Source organism: Macaca mulatta, chromosome 19 (assembly GCF_049350105.2).
Source record: "Macaca mulatta isolate MMU2019108-1 chromosome 19, T2T-MMU8v2.0, whole genome shotgun sequence".
Classification (NCBI taxonomy): Eukaryota; Metazoa; Chordata; class Mammalia; order Primates; family Cercopithecidae; genus Macaca; species Macaca mulatta.
In genome coordinates, this window is record NC_133424.1 from 59,564,525 (window position 1) to 59,580,756 (window position 16,232).

The following is a 16,232-nucleotide window of genomic DNA, read 5'->3' on the forward strand; positions in this document are numbered from 1 at the left end:
TTAATAAGCAGCACGGGAGAGGGGGATGAGGACTCCCTTAAGAGCTCACAAGAGCACCAATGGGCAGGCTGCACCTAACTCTGAGACTGCGTGCACATTTAAGCCCCATGGTGCAGGGTGCTGGTGCCTGGTGAGGAAAAGCTCTAGCCCTTGGAGTTGTTAGTCACTTACACCTGAAGTTCCACACACCTGTGGAGGAACACATCCACCACACCTAGAGGCAGTGGCATGGGCCTCCCTGCAAAACCTTCCAAGACTAACTGGATAGTTCACCTAGAACCTTCTGAACCTCAGAGACGTGTTAGGTATGGCTGCAGGTGCTGCTAATGACATGGTTTTAAACACGGGGTCTCAGCAGCAGTACATCTATCTCCTCAGGATATCGCTGGTTATGCTGGTCAACGCTGGCCACCCCTCTGGGGGGTGGCTGATGACAGCAAAGGGGACAGGATCAGCTTACAGAACGACTCATTAAAGGGAAAAAAGGCTAAGAAGGGATCTTGGCCCAAACATCAGATCAGAGTGGAGTCAACTCACGCCCATGTCCTCATCATAGAAGTCTTCGTCATCGTTCATTCCGCCCTTGTTCATCCCTCCTCGGCTGCCACCTCGGCCTCGGCCCCGGCCCATCCCTTTCCCTCGGCCTCGGGAGCCCCTGCCACGGCCTCGACTCAGCCCTGCGGAGGGGAGACGGTGTTAAAACCTGCCGACCACCCCCTCCCCACCCCTGGGACTAGATTCCAGCAGCTGCTGGAATCCCTGCCCCACCCAGCGTGTCCCCTCCAGGCCCTGCCTACCTCGGCCTCGGCCGTCCTTGGACCGGCGGTACTGGTTCAGCTCCTTGGAGTACTCGTCATAGTCATCGTCTCCCATTGGCTCCTCACTCTCTCCATACTGGAATCCGCAGAGGAGAGAGCAGGAGAACGTCAGGTAGGGAACAATGAACACTGTCCCCACCTACACACTGCCCCTTTCTGAAGGATGGTGACCATCCAGGGGACTCATACCATAACCCGTCTCCACAGAGCCTGACGACAGAGAGGTGGTCCCAATCTTTCCCACTGCAGTCTTCACTCTGAAAACCCAACCCAATAGGCAAACCCAGCATGGTGCCTCCCTACATACACATCGCTGTGGGGCTCCAAAAGGGCAAGTGGGCAGCGGGCCGTGGACTGGCGTGGAAGGTCTGTGGGTACGACCAGGATAGCAGGTGCAGTGCGCCTGCCGCTCCTTCTCCCGGGTGGGGGCAGGGATGAAGGACCACGTGCCTGGCTGGAAATGTCTCTAGAGGACTTTCAGGAAACTTCTCTCTAGTGACAGGATGTTTTTCACAGCACATCCTGTGATACCTCTTCTTTTTTTTTTTTTTGAGACAGAGTCTCGCTCTGTCGCCCAGGATGGAGTGCAGTGGCGCGATCTTGGCTCACTGCAACCCCGCCTCCTGGGTTTAAGTGATTCTCCTGCCTCAGCCTCCTGAATGAATAGCTGGAACTACAGGCACGTGCTAACACACCTGGCTAATTTTTTATATTTTCAGCAGAGACAGGGTTTCACCGTGTCAGCCAGGATAGTCTCCATCTCCTGACTTCATGATCCATCCGCCTCAGCCTCCCAAAGCACTGGGATTACAGGTGTGAGCCACCACGCCTGGCTGATACCTTTTCTACTTTAAACCACATGAAGGTTTTATCTATTCCAAAATGATAAATGAACATTTGTAAACACATACATCTGCCCTGTGAGGCTTCCTTTCCTTCAGAAGGGTCATATGTCTTCCTACCTTAGCCTCACAGCCTCTATGAGCAGTGCTCACGCCCCGGAAAGCCCACCAGCCTCACCCCGACGTCCCCAGGGCCAGAGGAAACCTTACGTCCATCTCTTCCTCGTAGAAATCCTCTTCATCCTCCGGGTGGTCTCCTCCCATAGAGCCTCTGCCCCTGCCTCGGCTGCCCCTGCCCATGCCACGGCCTCGCGATCCTCCACGGCCTCCTCGGCCCCTGTAGCCCCGGCCCCGGCCTCGGCTGCCTGCATGGAGATTCAGACAGTGAGCCTTCAGCGGGAGCAGATGCCACCGGCAAGAAAGAAGACAACCCACTTTCTGCTCCTGAAGTCAATCACTTCAGCCTCCTCCTCCTCCTCCAAGAAGCCTTCCTAGATGCCCCAGGTAGGCTAGTGGACCCTCTGGTTCTCTCAGTGGGGGTCCCTCAGCACACTGGACACACAGCTACTGCAGTACTCACTCCCCTTCCTCACAGGGACTTGTCCACTTAGAGCTGCACTGTCCAATATGGCAAACACCAGCCCACAGGCTAATGAGCAACTAACACGTCTGCCCCAAACTATAAAATGCTAGCCTTGAAGTCTGACAAGACTAGCTAGCCCTGTAGTTTGAACTTGTGATTTAGACAAGAGTCCAAAACACACTCTGGACTTCAAAGACTTAGCTAAAAAAAAAAAAAAAAAAGGCTGGGTGTGGTGGCTAACGCCTGTAATCCCAACACTTTGGGAGGCTGAGGTGGGCAGATCACCTGAAGTCAGGAGTTTGAGACCAGCCTGGCCAGCATGGTGAAACCTTGTTTCTACTAAAAATAGAAAAATTAGCCAGGTGTGGCGGCGCGCACCTGTAGTCCCAGTTACTCGGGAGGCTGAGGTGGGAGAATTGCTTGAATCCAGGAGGCAAATGCTGCAGTGAGCTGAGATTGTGCCACTGCACTCCAGTTTGAGCAACAGAATGAGATCACGTCTCTCTCTCTCTCACACACACACACACACAAATGAGAAAGAATATAAAATATCGCATTTGTCTCATTTGATTACATGTTGAAATAAGATTTTAAACATATTAGGTTGAAAATAGAATATCAAAATTAATTTAATTGGTTTCACTTTTTCCTTCACTTAAAAGAAAAAAAGAAAAGAATGGCCAGGTGCAGTGGCTCAATCCTATAATCTCAGCACTTTGGGAGGCCCAGTTGGGCAGATCACTTGAGAACAGGAGTTCAAGACAAGCTTGACCAACACAGCGAAACCCCATCTCTACTAAAAATATAAAAACTTAAGTCCAGTCACAGTAGCTCACAACTGTAATCCCAGTACTTTGGGAGGCCAAGGCGGGCGGATTGCCTGAGCTCAGGAGTTCAAGACCAGATTGGGCAACATAGTGAAACCCCATCTCTACTAAAAATAAAAAAGCCAGGCATGGTGGTACGGGCCTGTAATCCCAGCTACTAGGGAGGCTGAGGCACGAGAATTGCTTGAACCTGGGAGGCGGAGGTTGCAGTGAGCCAACATGGTGCCACTGTACTCCAGCATGAGTGAGAGTGAGACTCTGTCTCAAAAATAAATAGATAGGCCGGGCACAGTGGCTCATGCCTGTAATCCCAGCACTTTGTGAGGCTGAGGTGGGCAGATCACCAGGTCAGAAGATCAAGACCATTCTGGCTAACATGGTGAAACCCTGTCTCTACTAAAAATACAAAAAATTAGCTGGGCATGGTGGCAGGCGCCTGTAGTCCTAGCTACTTGGGAGGCTAAGGCAGGAGAATGGCATGAACCCGGGAGGCAGAGCTTGCGGTGAGTCGAGATCATGCCACTGTACTCCAGCCTGGGCGACAGAGCAAGACTCCATCTCAAAAAAATAAATAAAATAAAATAAATAAATAAGATGGGTGTGGTTGTACATGCCTGTAATCCCAGCTACTTGCAGGAGTGAGGCACAAGAATTGCTTGAACCTGGGAGGCAGAGGGTAGAGGTTGCAGTAAGCCTAAATCGTGCCACTGCACTCCAGAATGGGTGACAGAGCAAGACTCTGTCTCCCAATAAACAAAAAAGAGTGATGGGGTCTCATTGTGTTGCCCAGGCTGGCCTCCAACTCCAGGGCTCAAGTGATTCTCCCGCCTCCACCTCTCAAGTAGCTGGGACTATCCAGTGTCCTTTTCACTTTTTAAATGTGGCTACCAGAAAATGTAAGTGATATGGTGGCTTCCAATCTAATTCTACTGGACAGCACTGGTCTAGGACCTCCGAAAAGCATAGGGGCTGCCCCAGGGAGGTGCCCAAGAAAGACTGCTAGAAGAACGAATGAGCCGGGTGAGGTGGCTCATGCTTGTAATCCCAGCACTTTGGGAGGCCGAGGCGGGCGGATTACAAGGTCATGAGATTGAGAACAGCCTGACCAACATGGTGAAACTCCGTCTCTACTAAAAATACAAAAATTAGCTGGGCGTAGTGGCATGCGCCTGTAATCCCAGCTACTCAGGAGGCTGAGGCAGGAGAACTGCTTGAACCCGGCAAGTGGAGGTTGCAGGGAGCCAAGATCGCACCACTGCACTCCAGCCTGGTGACAGAGCGAGACTCAGTCTCAAAAAAAAAAAAAAAAAAAAGAGGGAATGAATGAACAGCTACTCAACAAGCTGGGCCTCAGGCAGGGCTCACAATCTGAGAACCCCTGTGCTGGAAGATTCCAGAAGCCACTCTCAGGCTGGGCAGTCTTTCTGGCAGGAGACAGTTCAATGGTTCTTTTTTGTTGCTGTTGTTGGACAGGCTGGTCTCGAACTCCTGACCATAGGTGATCCGCCTGCCTCGGCCTCCCAAATTGCTGGGATTACAGGCATGAGCCACTGTGCTGGCAGAGATGGTTCTAAGAGGCCAGTCAGGGCTACTGTGTCTCTGGTGCTCAAGCTTCCTCCACCTTCCTCCCAAAGGACACAGGTCCAAGGTTCAGAGGTGGGGCAGAGGCAAGGACTGCAGTCACACCTTGTCAGGTGAATGGGGCTGGGAGAATGAGGGAGCACTGCTGCGGGGTGGGGCAGCCAGCTGTCAGTGACCCTAGCCCAGGTGAGAGAGAAGCTATGCCCTTGTCCCCCGAGAGCCAACCAGGAAGTGACCCTTCAGGCACGCTGGCCTTCTCCCTGCCTCACACCAGCCTGGCACCACCCCAACCACAGACCAGCGGGTGATCTCTCTGGTCCCCTGTGCCACACATGTGCAGATCCCGGCCCTTCTTTGTACACTTATCCCAACCCTAAGTGACCAAACTTGAGGCTCTGTGAGGCCAGGCCACCCGGGTGGCTCCGATGCCCCGGAGGAGAAATTGCCAAGGCGGGGCTCACCTCGGCCACGGCTGCTGCCCTCCTTGGCACGCCGGTACTGGTTCAGCTCTTTGGTGAAGTCGTCATAGTCCTCCTTGCCCATGTCCTCCTCCTCATCGCCCTCGTATTCCCCATACTGCTCGTTCTCGTAGTCCTCGTACATGCCATAGCTCTTGCTGTCCATCTTGGAGTAAGCCTTCTTGGGCAGGGGCGTGGCATGCGATGGGGGGTACTGCTGGTGGGACTGTGTCCCAGAGATGGGGAGAAGAGGTGAGCCGGATCCCACAGCTGCGGGTGCAAACTACCAAGATCCCCAGTGTTCCCTAAATGAACATGTCTGTCTGGGTGCTGCTACTGTCCCAGGGTTGCACTGCTGGTCCCCAGACCCTCTGAGGACAGGTTCTCATACCAGGAAGTGGGGGTAGCAGAGGGCCCAAGTGTTTCTGTTCCTCATAAAGGACCAGAGCTAGAAAGAAAACAGAACCACAGACCCCTAATCCCTGATGAACGAAGGGGAGGAGAAGGGAGCATTTCCCAGGGATGCAGAGCAAGCACACAGGAAGGGGCCTGGGAAGCAGGAGGGGGCTGCTCAGTCACAATTTTGCTAGGGCCCTGGAATTCAATAAATGGCCTGCTTGGCAGCCGGGCTAGAAAGCCGTCTCAAATGATGCTTTCCAAAGTGTGGTAGTGCCAAGTGGTACTAGAAGAAGTTAAAGATACTCATAAAAACAGAAGTAACCAAGACATCCTCCAACAGGTAAATGGAAAACAAACTGGTATATCCAGACAATGGAATAATAGTGAATATGTAACAATAAAGGGTGCACTGGGCAAAACCCAAAGAACTACACAACACTAAGTAATAACAATGTTATCAATACTGGCTCATCAATTGTAACAAAGTTACCACAACAATGCAAGACATTGGTAATGGGAAACTGGCGGCAGGCGGAGGGGAGAAGGGAACTCTACTACTACCTGCTCAATTTTCTATAAACCTAAAACAGCTCTAAAAAATAAAGTCAGGGGGCCGGGGGACCAGGGGCCCGGGTGCAGTGGCTCACGCCTGTAGTCCCAGCACTTTGGGAGGCCAAGGCGGGCAGATCACGAGGTCAGGAGATGGAGACCAGCCTGGCCAACATCATGAAATGAGATCTCTACTAAAAATTCAAAAATGCAAAAAAACAAAAAAAAAAGCCAAGTATGGGCCGGGCGCGGTGGCTCAAGCCTGTAATCCCAGCACTTTGGGAGGCCGAGACGGGCGGATCACGAGGTCAGGAGATCAAGACCATCCTGACTAACACAGTGAAACCCCGTCTCTACTAAAAAATACAAAAAAACTAGCCGGGCGAGGTGGCAGGCGCCTGTAGTCCCAGCTACTCGGGAGGCTGAGGCAGGAGAATGGTGTAAACTCGGGCGGCGGAGCTTGCAGTGAGCTGAGATCCGGCCACTGCACTCCAGCTTGGGCGACAGAGCGAGACTCCGTCTCAAAAAAAAAAAAAAAAAAAAAAAAAAAAAGCCAAGTATGGGGTGGGCATCTGTAATCCCAGCTACTTGAGAGGCTGAGGCAGAATTGCCTGAACCCGGGAGAGGCAGAGGTTGCAGTGAGCCGAGATTGCACCACTGCGCTCCAGCCTGGGTGACACTGCAAAACGACATCTCAAAAAAAATAAAGGCCGAGCACGATGGCTCACACCTGTAATCCCAGCACTTTGGGAGGCCCAGGCGGGCAGATCTCTTGAGTTCAGGAGTTCGAGACCAGCCTGGTCAACATGGTGAAACCCAGTCTCTACTAAAAATACAAAATGAGGCCGGGCACGGTGGCTCAAGCCTGTAATCCCAGCACTTTGGGAGGCCGAGGCGGGCGGATCACAAGGTCAGGAGATCGAGACCACAGTGAAACCCCGTCTCTACTAAAAATACAAAAAATTAGCCGGGCGCGGTGGCGGGCGCCTGTAGTCCCAGCTACTCAGGAGGCTGAGGCAGGAGAATGGCGTGAACCCAGGAGGCGGAGCTTGCAGTGAGCCGAGATCGCGCCACTGCACTCCAGCCTGGGCAACAGCGTGAGACTCCGTCTCAAAAAAAAAAAAAAAAAAAAAAAACACAAAATGAATTAGCCGGGCGTGGTGAAGGGCACCTCTAATCCCAGCTATTCGGGAAACTGAGGCGTGAGAATCACTTGAACCCAGGAGGCAGAGGATGTGGTGAGCCAAGATCATGCCGCTGCACTCCAGCCTGGGTGACAGAGCGAGACTCCGTCTCAAAAAACAATTAAACAACAACAAGCATGGTGGCTCAGGCTTGTAATCCCAGCACTTTGGGAGGCCAAGGCAGGAAGATCACAAGGTCAGGAGTTCGAGACTAGCCTGGGCAACATAGTGAAACCCGTCTCTACTAAAAATACAAAAAAAAAAAAAAAAAAATTAGCCAGGTGTGGTGGGGGGCGCCTGTAATCCCAGCTACTTGAGAGGCTCAGGCAGGCGAATCACTTGAACCTGGGAGGTAGAGGTTGCAGTGAGCCGAGATCGTGCCATTGTACTCCAGCCTGGGCGACAGAGCGAGACTCCATCTCTAAATAAATGAATAAATAAAAAAGTCGGCTGCGCATGGTGGCTCATGTCTCTAATCCCAGCACTTTGGGAGGCCAGGGTGGGCAGATCATTTGACCCCAGGAATTTGAGACAGCCTGGGCAACGTTTTGAAACCCCATCTCTACCAAAAGTACAAAAATTAGCCTTGGTATGGCAGCCCATGGTTCCAGCTACTTAGGAGGCTAACACAGGAAGATCACCTGAGCCACTGAGCCCAGGCAGCTCGAGGCTGCAGTGAGGTGAGATCACACCACTGCCCTCCAGCCTGGGCAACAGAATGAGATCCCATCTCAATAAATAAATAAACAAACAAACAAAAAGCCTACTAATTTTTAAAAGTCCATATTACAGAAAAACAGGACAATGCAAAATACAGCTAGATACACAGACACACATACAAGTACTTGAGCAGATCTTTAAAATACCTCCAGCTCTAGTTCATAAAAAGCATGCAATGTTCCATTTCCTGCCTCTCTCAGGTCTGAAGGCCGAACCTACACCAGTAGATCAATCTCAACTATGGTATTGGACAATGAATCATTTGTTGTGATGGATGATGCTGGGTCACGGGATACCTGGGACAGCTTTAAAGACCTACTAACTTTAAAACATTTCTCAACCGGCCGGGTGCAGTGGCTCATGCCTGTAATCCTAGCACTTTGGGAGGCTGAGGTGGGCGAATCACCTGAGGTCAGGAGTTCGAGGCCAGCCTGGCCAACATTGCGACACCCTGTCTCTACTAAAAATACAAAAATCAGTCAGGCATGGTGTCGCATGTCTGTAATCCCAGCTACTCGGGAGACTGAGACAGGAGAATCACTTGAACCTGGGAGGTGGAAGTTGAAATGAGCCGAGATTGCCCCACTGCACTCCAGCCTAGGCAACAGAGCAAGACTCTGTCTCAATAAATAATAAGGTCTGGGCCGGGCACAGTGGCTCAAGCCTGTAATCCCAGCACTTTGGGAGGCCGAGACGGGTGGATCACGAGGTCAGGAGATCGAGACCATCCTGGCTAACACAGTGAAACCCCGTCTCCACTAAAAAAAATACAAAAAACTAGCCGGGCGAGGTGGGGGGCGTCTGTAGTCCCAGCTACTCGGGAGGCTGAGGCAGGAAAATGGCGTAAACCCGGGAGGCGGAGCTTGCAGTGAGCTGAGATCCGGCCACTGCACTCCAGCTTGGTCAACAGAGCGAGACTCCGTCTCAAAAAATAAAAATAAAAATAAAAATAAAATAATAAGGTCTGAAGATCGAGACCATCCTGCCTAACGCGGTGAAACCCTGTCTCTACTAAAAATACGTAAAATTATCCGGGTGTGGTGACGGGTGCCTGTGGTCCCAGCTACTCAGAATGCTGAGGCAGAAGAATGGCATGAACCCAGGAGGCGGAGTTTGCAGTGAGCTGAGATTGCGCCACTGCACTCCAGCCTGGGTGACAGAGCGAGACTCCGCCTCAAAAAAATAAAAAAAAAAGATTTGCTTTTCTCTTATGGAATTTTCTGGGGGAAGAAATGGTATACAAAATGAACAAATAATTTAAATTGCTGCTTGAAATGAAAGCGACAGTGGCCGAGTACTGCCTGCCTACAGGCCACTTGAGAACATTTCATTCTCTTGCCAATTTCCCAAAAAGGTCATTTGTGAAGAGTGGAAGCCAGTCAGCCATGACGTGGACCAGTCAGCATCTTTCTCTGAGACACACAGGGCCTTGCTAAGGCCGCACAGAGGAGGCTCGAGAGCATACCTCACGGAGGTCAGCTAGGGCCTGGGTTCAAACCCAGCTCCTCTACTTCAGAACTGGGCAACTTTGTTGAAACTTTCTTTTCCTTTTGAGACAGGGTCTTGCTCTGTCACCCAGGCTAGAGTGCAGTGGCTGATCATAGCTCACTGTAACCTTGAACTTTTGGGCTCAAGGGATCTTCTCACCTCTGCCTCCTGAGCAGCTGCAACTACAGGCATGCCTGGTTAATTTTTTAATTTTTTGTGGAGATGGGGTCTCACTTTGTTATCTAGGCTGCCCTGTTGAAATTGTCTAAGTCTCAGTTTCCTAAGTCATAAAACGGGGATTAAACTAATACCTGATGACCCAGGACTGAAACCCACATAAAATGCCCAGAACACAGCAAGTGCTCAAGAAACACAAGCAGTTGAACTCCTCCCGGCCCCAGAGCTCAGCAGGGCACGCCAGTCACTCACCGGCGCATATGGGGGGCTGTACTCTCTGTACTTGCGGTGCCCTTTCTCACTGGGGCTGAAATCCGAGTCATCTGAGAAGTCAGAGAAGTCATCGCTAGAAGAAGCGTGGCGCTGTAATGACAGGGGAAGAAGATTCAGCAACCCTGCTGCAGGCGGGCCACTTAGGCGCAGTCAGCCTCAGGACAAGCTATGCTGGCACGTGCCGCAGGGCTCTGTGCTTCACCGGAAACACCTCACCTGGGGCACTTAGTGGCAACGGAGCATAAGCTACCAACTCTTAAAAAAGGTCTTTATCCAATTTGAGATAAGCAAAGGCATTAAGAGTGCCCTCTGGGGCGGAGAGCAAAAGCTCAGCCCCTGGGGCTCTCAGCCAGGCCCGATGCCAGGCAGTGGCAGTCCCAGTGAATCCTGGACCTACTTTGTGCTTGGATTTCCTCCTCTTCTTCGACCTCCTTTTCTCTTTCTCCCGCTCTTTCTTCCGTTTCCGCTTCAGTCTCCTGTGGGACTTCTCCTCGTCTGAATCACTGTGATGCTTCTCCCCCTTTTCTTTCCGGCTTCTCTCAGGCCCTCCGGAGGTATCCTGGGTCTCCTCTGCCCCATCATCTTCCAATTCGCCTTCTTCCAACTCTCCATCTTCCCTACAAATGAGCCCCAAAGCCACCATGAACACAAGGTTTGAGAGGAGGCCTCCTAGGGCTCTGGGCTGGCCAAGGCTGACAAGAACCAAGGGCCTGGCTGCTGTGAGCGAGGTGAGACCCTGGGAGGACACGGGGGCCATGGCCTCTTGTTCTATCCCTTATCCTCCCCCTGAAAGAACTGTGCTTGCTCCAGTCTAACCTGGCTGGGGGAGGTGTAGGAGTTTAAGGGCATTACCACTAACACCGGGACACATCTACGTCAGATTTCCCAACAGGACTAGTGTCCTTAGAAGAAGAAACCGACAAGATGCTGTGGTCACATAAGTGGGAAGAGCCCCATCTTGGGGATTCACAATGCTTAACACTGCAGAACTTCCAGGAAGCCCCACAGTCTAGAAACCCACACAGCTCTGCTGTGAAGCACTTAGGGCACTTCTAAACCTCGCTCGACCACAGAAGTGCCTCTCCCAGAGAGCACAGACCCGCATCCCCTCCCTCCCAGGCCCAGGATCGCCTGCTGGGCCCCGGGCCCCAGGGAGCTGGGCATCAGTGCCACCTGAGGCTGAGGGTGGTGGCTGTACACCGTGGAGAGGGCCTTGGTTCTGAACCAGGGGTGGCCCCAAGCTACCTGGGACCCACTCACAGGCAGGCCTGGGCTGTGGCCTGAGAACCCTTCAAAGTACTTTATTACAAAAGCCCCATGAGAACTGCTGGAAACAGGCTCAGAGTCCCAGGTCACCAGGTCTGACCCACCCTCGTCAGTCCCACATCTCTGGGCTGAAGGCAAGCAAACACTGAGCAGCTGCAGGAGGGGGACAGATCCCAGGCCCCTCCTGAGGACCTCACATGGTACTGGCCCTGCTTTCTCTCCCTCCTCTGACTCACCTGCAGGTACTGGGAACCCCTTCTGGCTCCCCATCCTATACTCTTCCAATTCCCCCATGTCATCCCAATCCCCAGAACTTTAAAAGTGCTCTCCAAACATGACACTGCCCAGTGGACATTCTGTATATGTAAATATCTACGGGGTGGGGTAGGAGTAAGGGAAGAAATTGGGTTCAGGAGGGGCAGCTGGAAAAAGAATCCAGTTTTTGAGCCAAACCCACAGACACAGTGTTCATAAGTACAGGAGTTGGTAAAGGAAAAAAACAATTTTTTTGAATAATTTTAAAAAGCTCCCAAAGTTCCCCACGAATGACCACAAAAAGGCTTGTGTGAGAGCCTCCAACTCCTTCCGTCTCAATTAACTAGGACACAAAGAGAAGGGATGTAAGAAGGAAACGTCACGAGCCCAGGCCCCAAAAGGTTAGCCACAAATGGAGCTACCTCCGCGGAAAGGCCTGCAGCTGCCCAGGCGGGAGCCAGTGCATTAGGCGTGCTTGCCTGAAGTTTCCAGCACATGCGGCAGACTCCTCCCAGGACCCTCCACTGTCCTTTCACTTGTGTCCCTCCCTTTGTCTGCCTCAGGACTGCTACCTAAACATCAAGGAGCTCCTCAAGAGGGGCTTTTTCTATGAACCCTCATTCCCAGTTCAAAGGGGATGGATTCTATTTCAAACCCAAGTGGCCCAGCACCACAGATACTCCCGGGTAGAGGTCAAGGGCAGTTCTCGAAACAGAATGCAGGACACAAAACTCTTTCTGCTGCTTCAAAGGCAACAACACAGGTGACGTCACCCACGTGTTGCTTCCCTGACTAGCAAACTTGGGATGGGGCGGGGCAGGGGCGCAGGCTGCAGTCCTGACAATGGAGGTGCCTTCCCGCTGGGGTGCGGCCCACAGAAACCAGGCGTGGAGCAAAGCCCTCACTGGATGCCTCACCCACACTGAAAGGGCCACATGACTGGGAAAACTGGTTTTGTCCCAAGGGAGAAGCTGTTACTCAGTGACATGGCAAACTTCCCGCCGCCGGGAGCTATGCAGACACTGTGAAGTGGCACCCTGATGGGAATATTGGGGGCAGGCCAGGGCCACACCTCAAGAGAAACTCAGGGGGAGAGAGAGACTGAGTGCGAGAAGGCCTGGGACAGACAGGAGGTATACATGCTGGGGTTTCACGAATAAAAGCTAAGAACAACATTACTCTCGACACTTAAGTCTAGAAGGCATAAAGTTGAGAGGCACATGATCACCATCCAGGTCACTAATATTTTTTTTTTTTTTTTTTGAGACAGAGTCTCGCTCTGTCGCCCCCACTGGAGTGCAGTGGCCGGATCTCAGCTCACTGCAAGCTCCGCCTCCCAGGTTCACGCCATTCTCCTGCCTCAGCCTCCTGAGTAGCTGGGACTACAGGCGCCCACCACCTCACCTGGCTAGTTTTTTGGTTTTTTTTTTTTTTTTGTAGACATGGGGTTTCACCGGGTTAGCCAGGATGGTCTCGATCTCTTGACCTCGTGATCTACCCGTCTCGGCCTCCCAAGGTGCTGGGATTACAGGCTTGAGCCACCGCGCCCGGCCAGGTCACTAATATTTTAAATGCCAAATCTGTGCCAGGTTGCTTGACTACCTCCTTTTCTGCACTGTCCTTGTAGGAAAAAAGATACAAATGACAACATACTTGGTCCACAAGGCAGGTGCATGATCATCATCAGGGCAGGGTCAGCTGAGCCAGAGTGAGTGGCAGCCTCAGCACGCCCTCCCTTATGTCCAACACTGCCACACAGCAGGTGACAGTCTTGCCCATGGTCAGCTGAGGCCTCCTTCCCTGTCTCGATGCCACCTGCTGGCTCGGACGAAGGTACAGGCTACTCTACATCTAACACCTGAGGGCAGAGGACAAAAGACCATCCAAGGAACTCCAAGAGCCTTAACCATTGTCCAGAATGATTCTAGAAAGGAACACCAAGGTAGAGAAGCACAGCATTCAAATCCATCCTGCAAAGACCTGACCCAAAGAGGGATTCTGCACACTATTGATATCAACAGCTCCCGGCACACCTGGGCTCAAAGAGAATCAACCATACAACTTTTCACAAAACAGGCAGTGGCTACTTGAAACTCTGTTTCCCTAGAGTTGAGAGAGGCAGAGAAATACACAGGATTTTTTGTTAAATTGCTGCTGGTTGATGAAGGGGCACTGAGACAGCGACAATAAACAGATCGCTGCATTCTCAGGGCCATCCTGCCATGTCATGCTCTCAAAGCCCCTCCGAGCCCTGGGCTAACCTCTGCCCACAGTCACCTCAGGGGGTCCCCCCTCCCAACACCCGCCTCTCAGCTAAATGTCCTGCGTGAATATGAGGTCTTGACTATATTTTTCAGACTCTGTTCAACAGAAAGCAAAAGGAAAGGAAGTCAAGCCAACTGGGAATCCCGTGTGCCACCGGCGCGACAGCACAAAGGCGGTCTCCACAAAACAGCAACCAGGTTTCAGCGATGCCACTTAACAGACTGCCGGCAAAATCTGTGTCAGAGTGGGATTAAATACCGAGGGAACATGCTTAATAGACCTCGACATAATCCCCCAAGAAAAGTGGGGGAAGCCCCACCGCGCTAATCATTTCAATCTAGACCTGCCAAACTCTCTTGAGACAAGCAAGCAGAAGAAAAGCCTGCCGCGGCGGCCTGTGCAGGGAGCACTCTATTCCCAGAGCCTGTATTGGCAACGCCTGACATGGCTGCACTCAGTCCGCTGCTAGAGCTCTCGGGGACAGGAAAGCAACCACCCTGGGAGACCGACTTGGAACTGGCCCCCACAAGGAAATGGGAAGAGGCCAACGCCTTGCCTTGAGCCAGTCCTGCCCCATACCTCCTGGACAAAGCTCCCGGGCATTTCAGTTTCCATTTTCAGAGCTGGCTGCTCCTCTCCCTGGGCCAAAGAACAGATCTGGATGCCCACTCCAAGGAACAGGCCGACTCCACAGGGTCCACAAGCATGCTGGGTTCAGCACACACCACGGACTTGGCAAAAACAGTGCTTGGTAAAGATACTTCATGTCCAGACCGGGTGTGGTGGCTCATGCCTGTAATCTTAGCACTTCGGGAGGCCAAAGCAGGCGGATCACTTGAGGTCAGGAGTTCGAGACCAGCCTGGCCAACACAGCAAAACCCTGTCTCTACCAGTAATACAAAAATTAGCTGGGTGTGATGGTGGGCGCCTGTAATCCCATCTACTCGGGAGGCTGAGGCACAAAAACTTGACCATGGGAGGCGGAGACAGCAGTAAGCCGAGATCGTGCCATTGCACCCCAGCTTGGGAGACAGAGTGAAACTGTGTCTCCAAAAAAAAAAAAACAAAACAAATCAAAACTGTAATCCCAGCACTTTGGGAGGCCAAGGCAGGCGGATCACCTGAGGTCAGGAGTTCAAGACTAGCCTTGCCAACATTGTGAAACTCCAGCTCTACTAAGAATGCCACCAGCGAGGTGGCGGATGCCTATAGTTCCAGCTACTCAGGAGGCTGAGGCAGGAGAATCGCTTGAACCTAGGAGGCGGAGGTTGCAGTGAGCCAAGATCATGCCACTGCACTCCAGCCTAGGTGACAGACCTAGAGACTCGGTTTCAAAAAACAAAACAAAAGATATTTCATGTCCAAAGTAGACATGATATTTCAAAGGAGATATTTCATACTGCCTTATCCAGCAGCCTACAGATTTGGGCCTCATGCTCCTTTCTGCAGACCAAGTAACTCAACCAGCTCCACCTCTTCTCTAGAGTATGCTCTTAGTCCATAACCTGAGCCTTGCTTTTCTGATCTACTGAATGGGATAACAGTAGCACCTATCTTAAGGGTTGTGAAGGTTAAATGAGATAATAGGCATAAAGCAATTGACATGAGGGACAGGCACAAAGGAAGGAGCAGCTGTTGGTTGTAAGAACCAGCTAGCATGAGGGCACCTCTCCACGGAAAGCCCTAACTGGCTGGAATGCTGACTGCGAAGCATGTTCTCTATAAGAAAGCTACAACTAGGGCCGGGCACGGTGGTTCACGCCTGTAATCCCAGCACTTTGGGAGGCCGTGGTGGACGGATCACCTGAGGTCGGGAGTTCGAGACCAGCCTGACCAACATGGAGAAACCCCATCTCTACTCAAAATACAAAATTAGCTGGGCATTGTAGCAGACACCTGTAACCCCAGCTACTCAGGAGGCTGAGGCAGGAGAATCGCTTGAACCTGGGGAGGCGGAGGTTGCAGTGAGCCAAGATCACGCCACTGCACTCCAGCCTGGGGGACAAGAACGAAACTCCATCTCAAAAAAAAAAGAAAAAAAGAAAGCTACAGCCAGCTCTCCCTGATGGACACTGCTGACTGCTGGTCAACAAGTTCTTTTTACTTGGTCATAACCACGCATACACTGTTCTCCCAACTCATCCTGCTGACAAAACTGACAAAAGCGACGTCTCCCCTTCCTCAGCTCTAATCTAGGCAGTACCAGAAGCCACCAAGTGTCTAATCAAGACAAAAAGACGTAGGGAGAGCTGAGCCCCGGGAAGGAACAAAGGCTTCTTACAGAAATGAAGCTTGGCAACATGGCAGCTCTCTAGACAAGAGGGCTGGACGAAAGCTGAAAGGGGCCCAGGGTTTGTGGATCAACCTGGTTTACAAGAGTAAAAAATAAAAAATAAAAAAAAAAAAAGGCAAAGTACAACACAAAAGATGGAAACTCATGGAACAGCGGCTGTTACCTTAAGATCATGAAAGCCCTTGATAAGAGGCGGCTAGGTTAATGTGAAGGTCAGGGTTATGATCATTAACTGCCCAGACTCTCAACAAATT

At 51.8% G+C, this 16,232-nt stretch overlaps 1 protein-coding gene across 7 annotated transcripts in view; it reads right to left on the minus strand.

Moving 5' to 3' along the window:
- Positions 1 to 16,232, minus strand: part of ZC3H4 (zinc finger CCCH-type containing 4) — a 53,225-nt gene that overhangs the window by 22,037 nt on the left and 14,956 nt on the right. For all 7 annotated transcript variants that reach the window (XM_077980466.1, XM_028839341.2, XM_077980468.1 and 4 more), the window contains 6 exons: positions 10,297 to 10,516; positions 9,879 to 9,989; positions 5,113 to 5,335; positions 1,871 to 2,025; positions 798 to 894; positions 538 to 677 (listed from right to left, as the gene is read on the minus strand). In XM_077980466.1, coding sequence (XP_077836592.1) covers positions 538 to 677; positions 798 to 894; positions 1,871 to 2,025; positions 5,113 to 5,335; positions 9,879 to 9,989; positions 10,297 to 10,516 — 946 coding nt within the window. The remainder of the gene's footprint in view (positions 1 to 537; positions 678 to 797; positions 895 to 1,870; positions 2,026 to 5,112; positions 5,336 to 9,878; positions 9,990 to 10,296; positions 10,517 to 16,232) is intronic.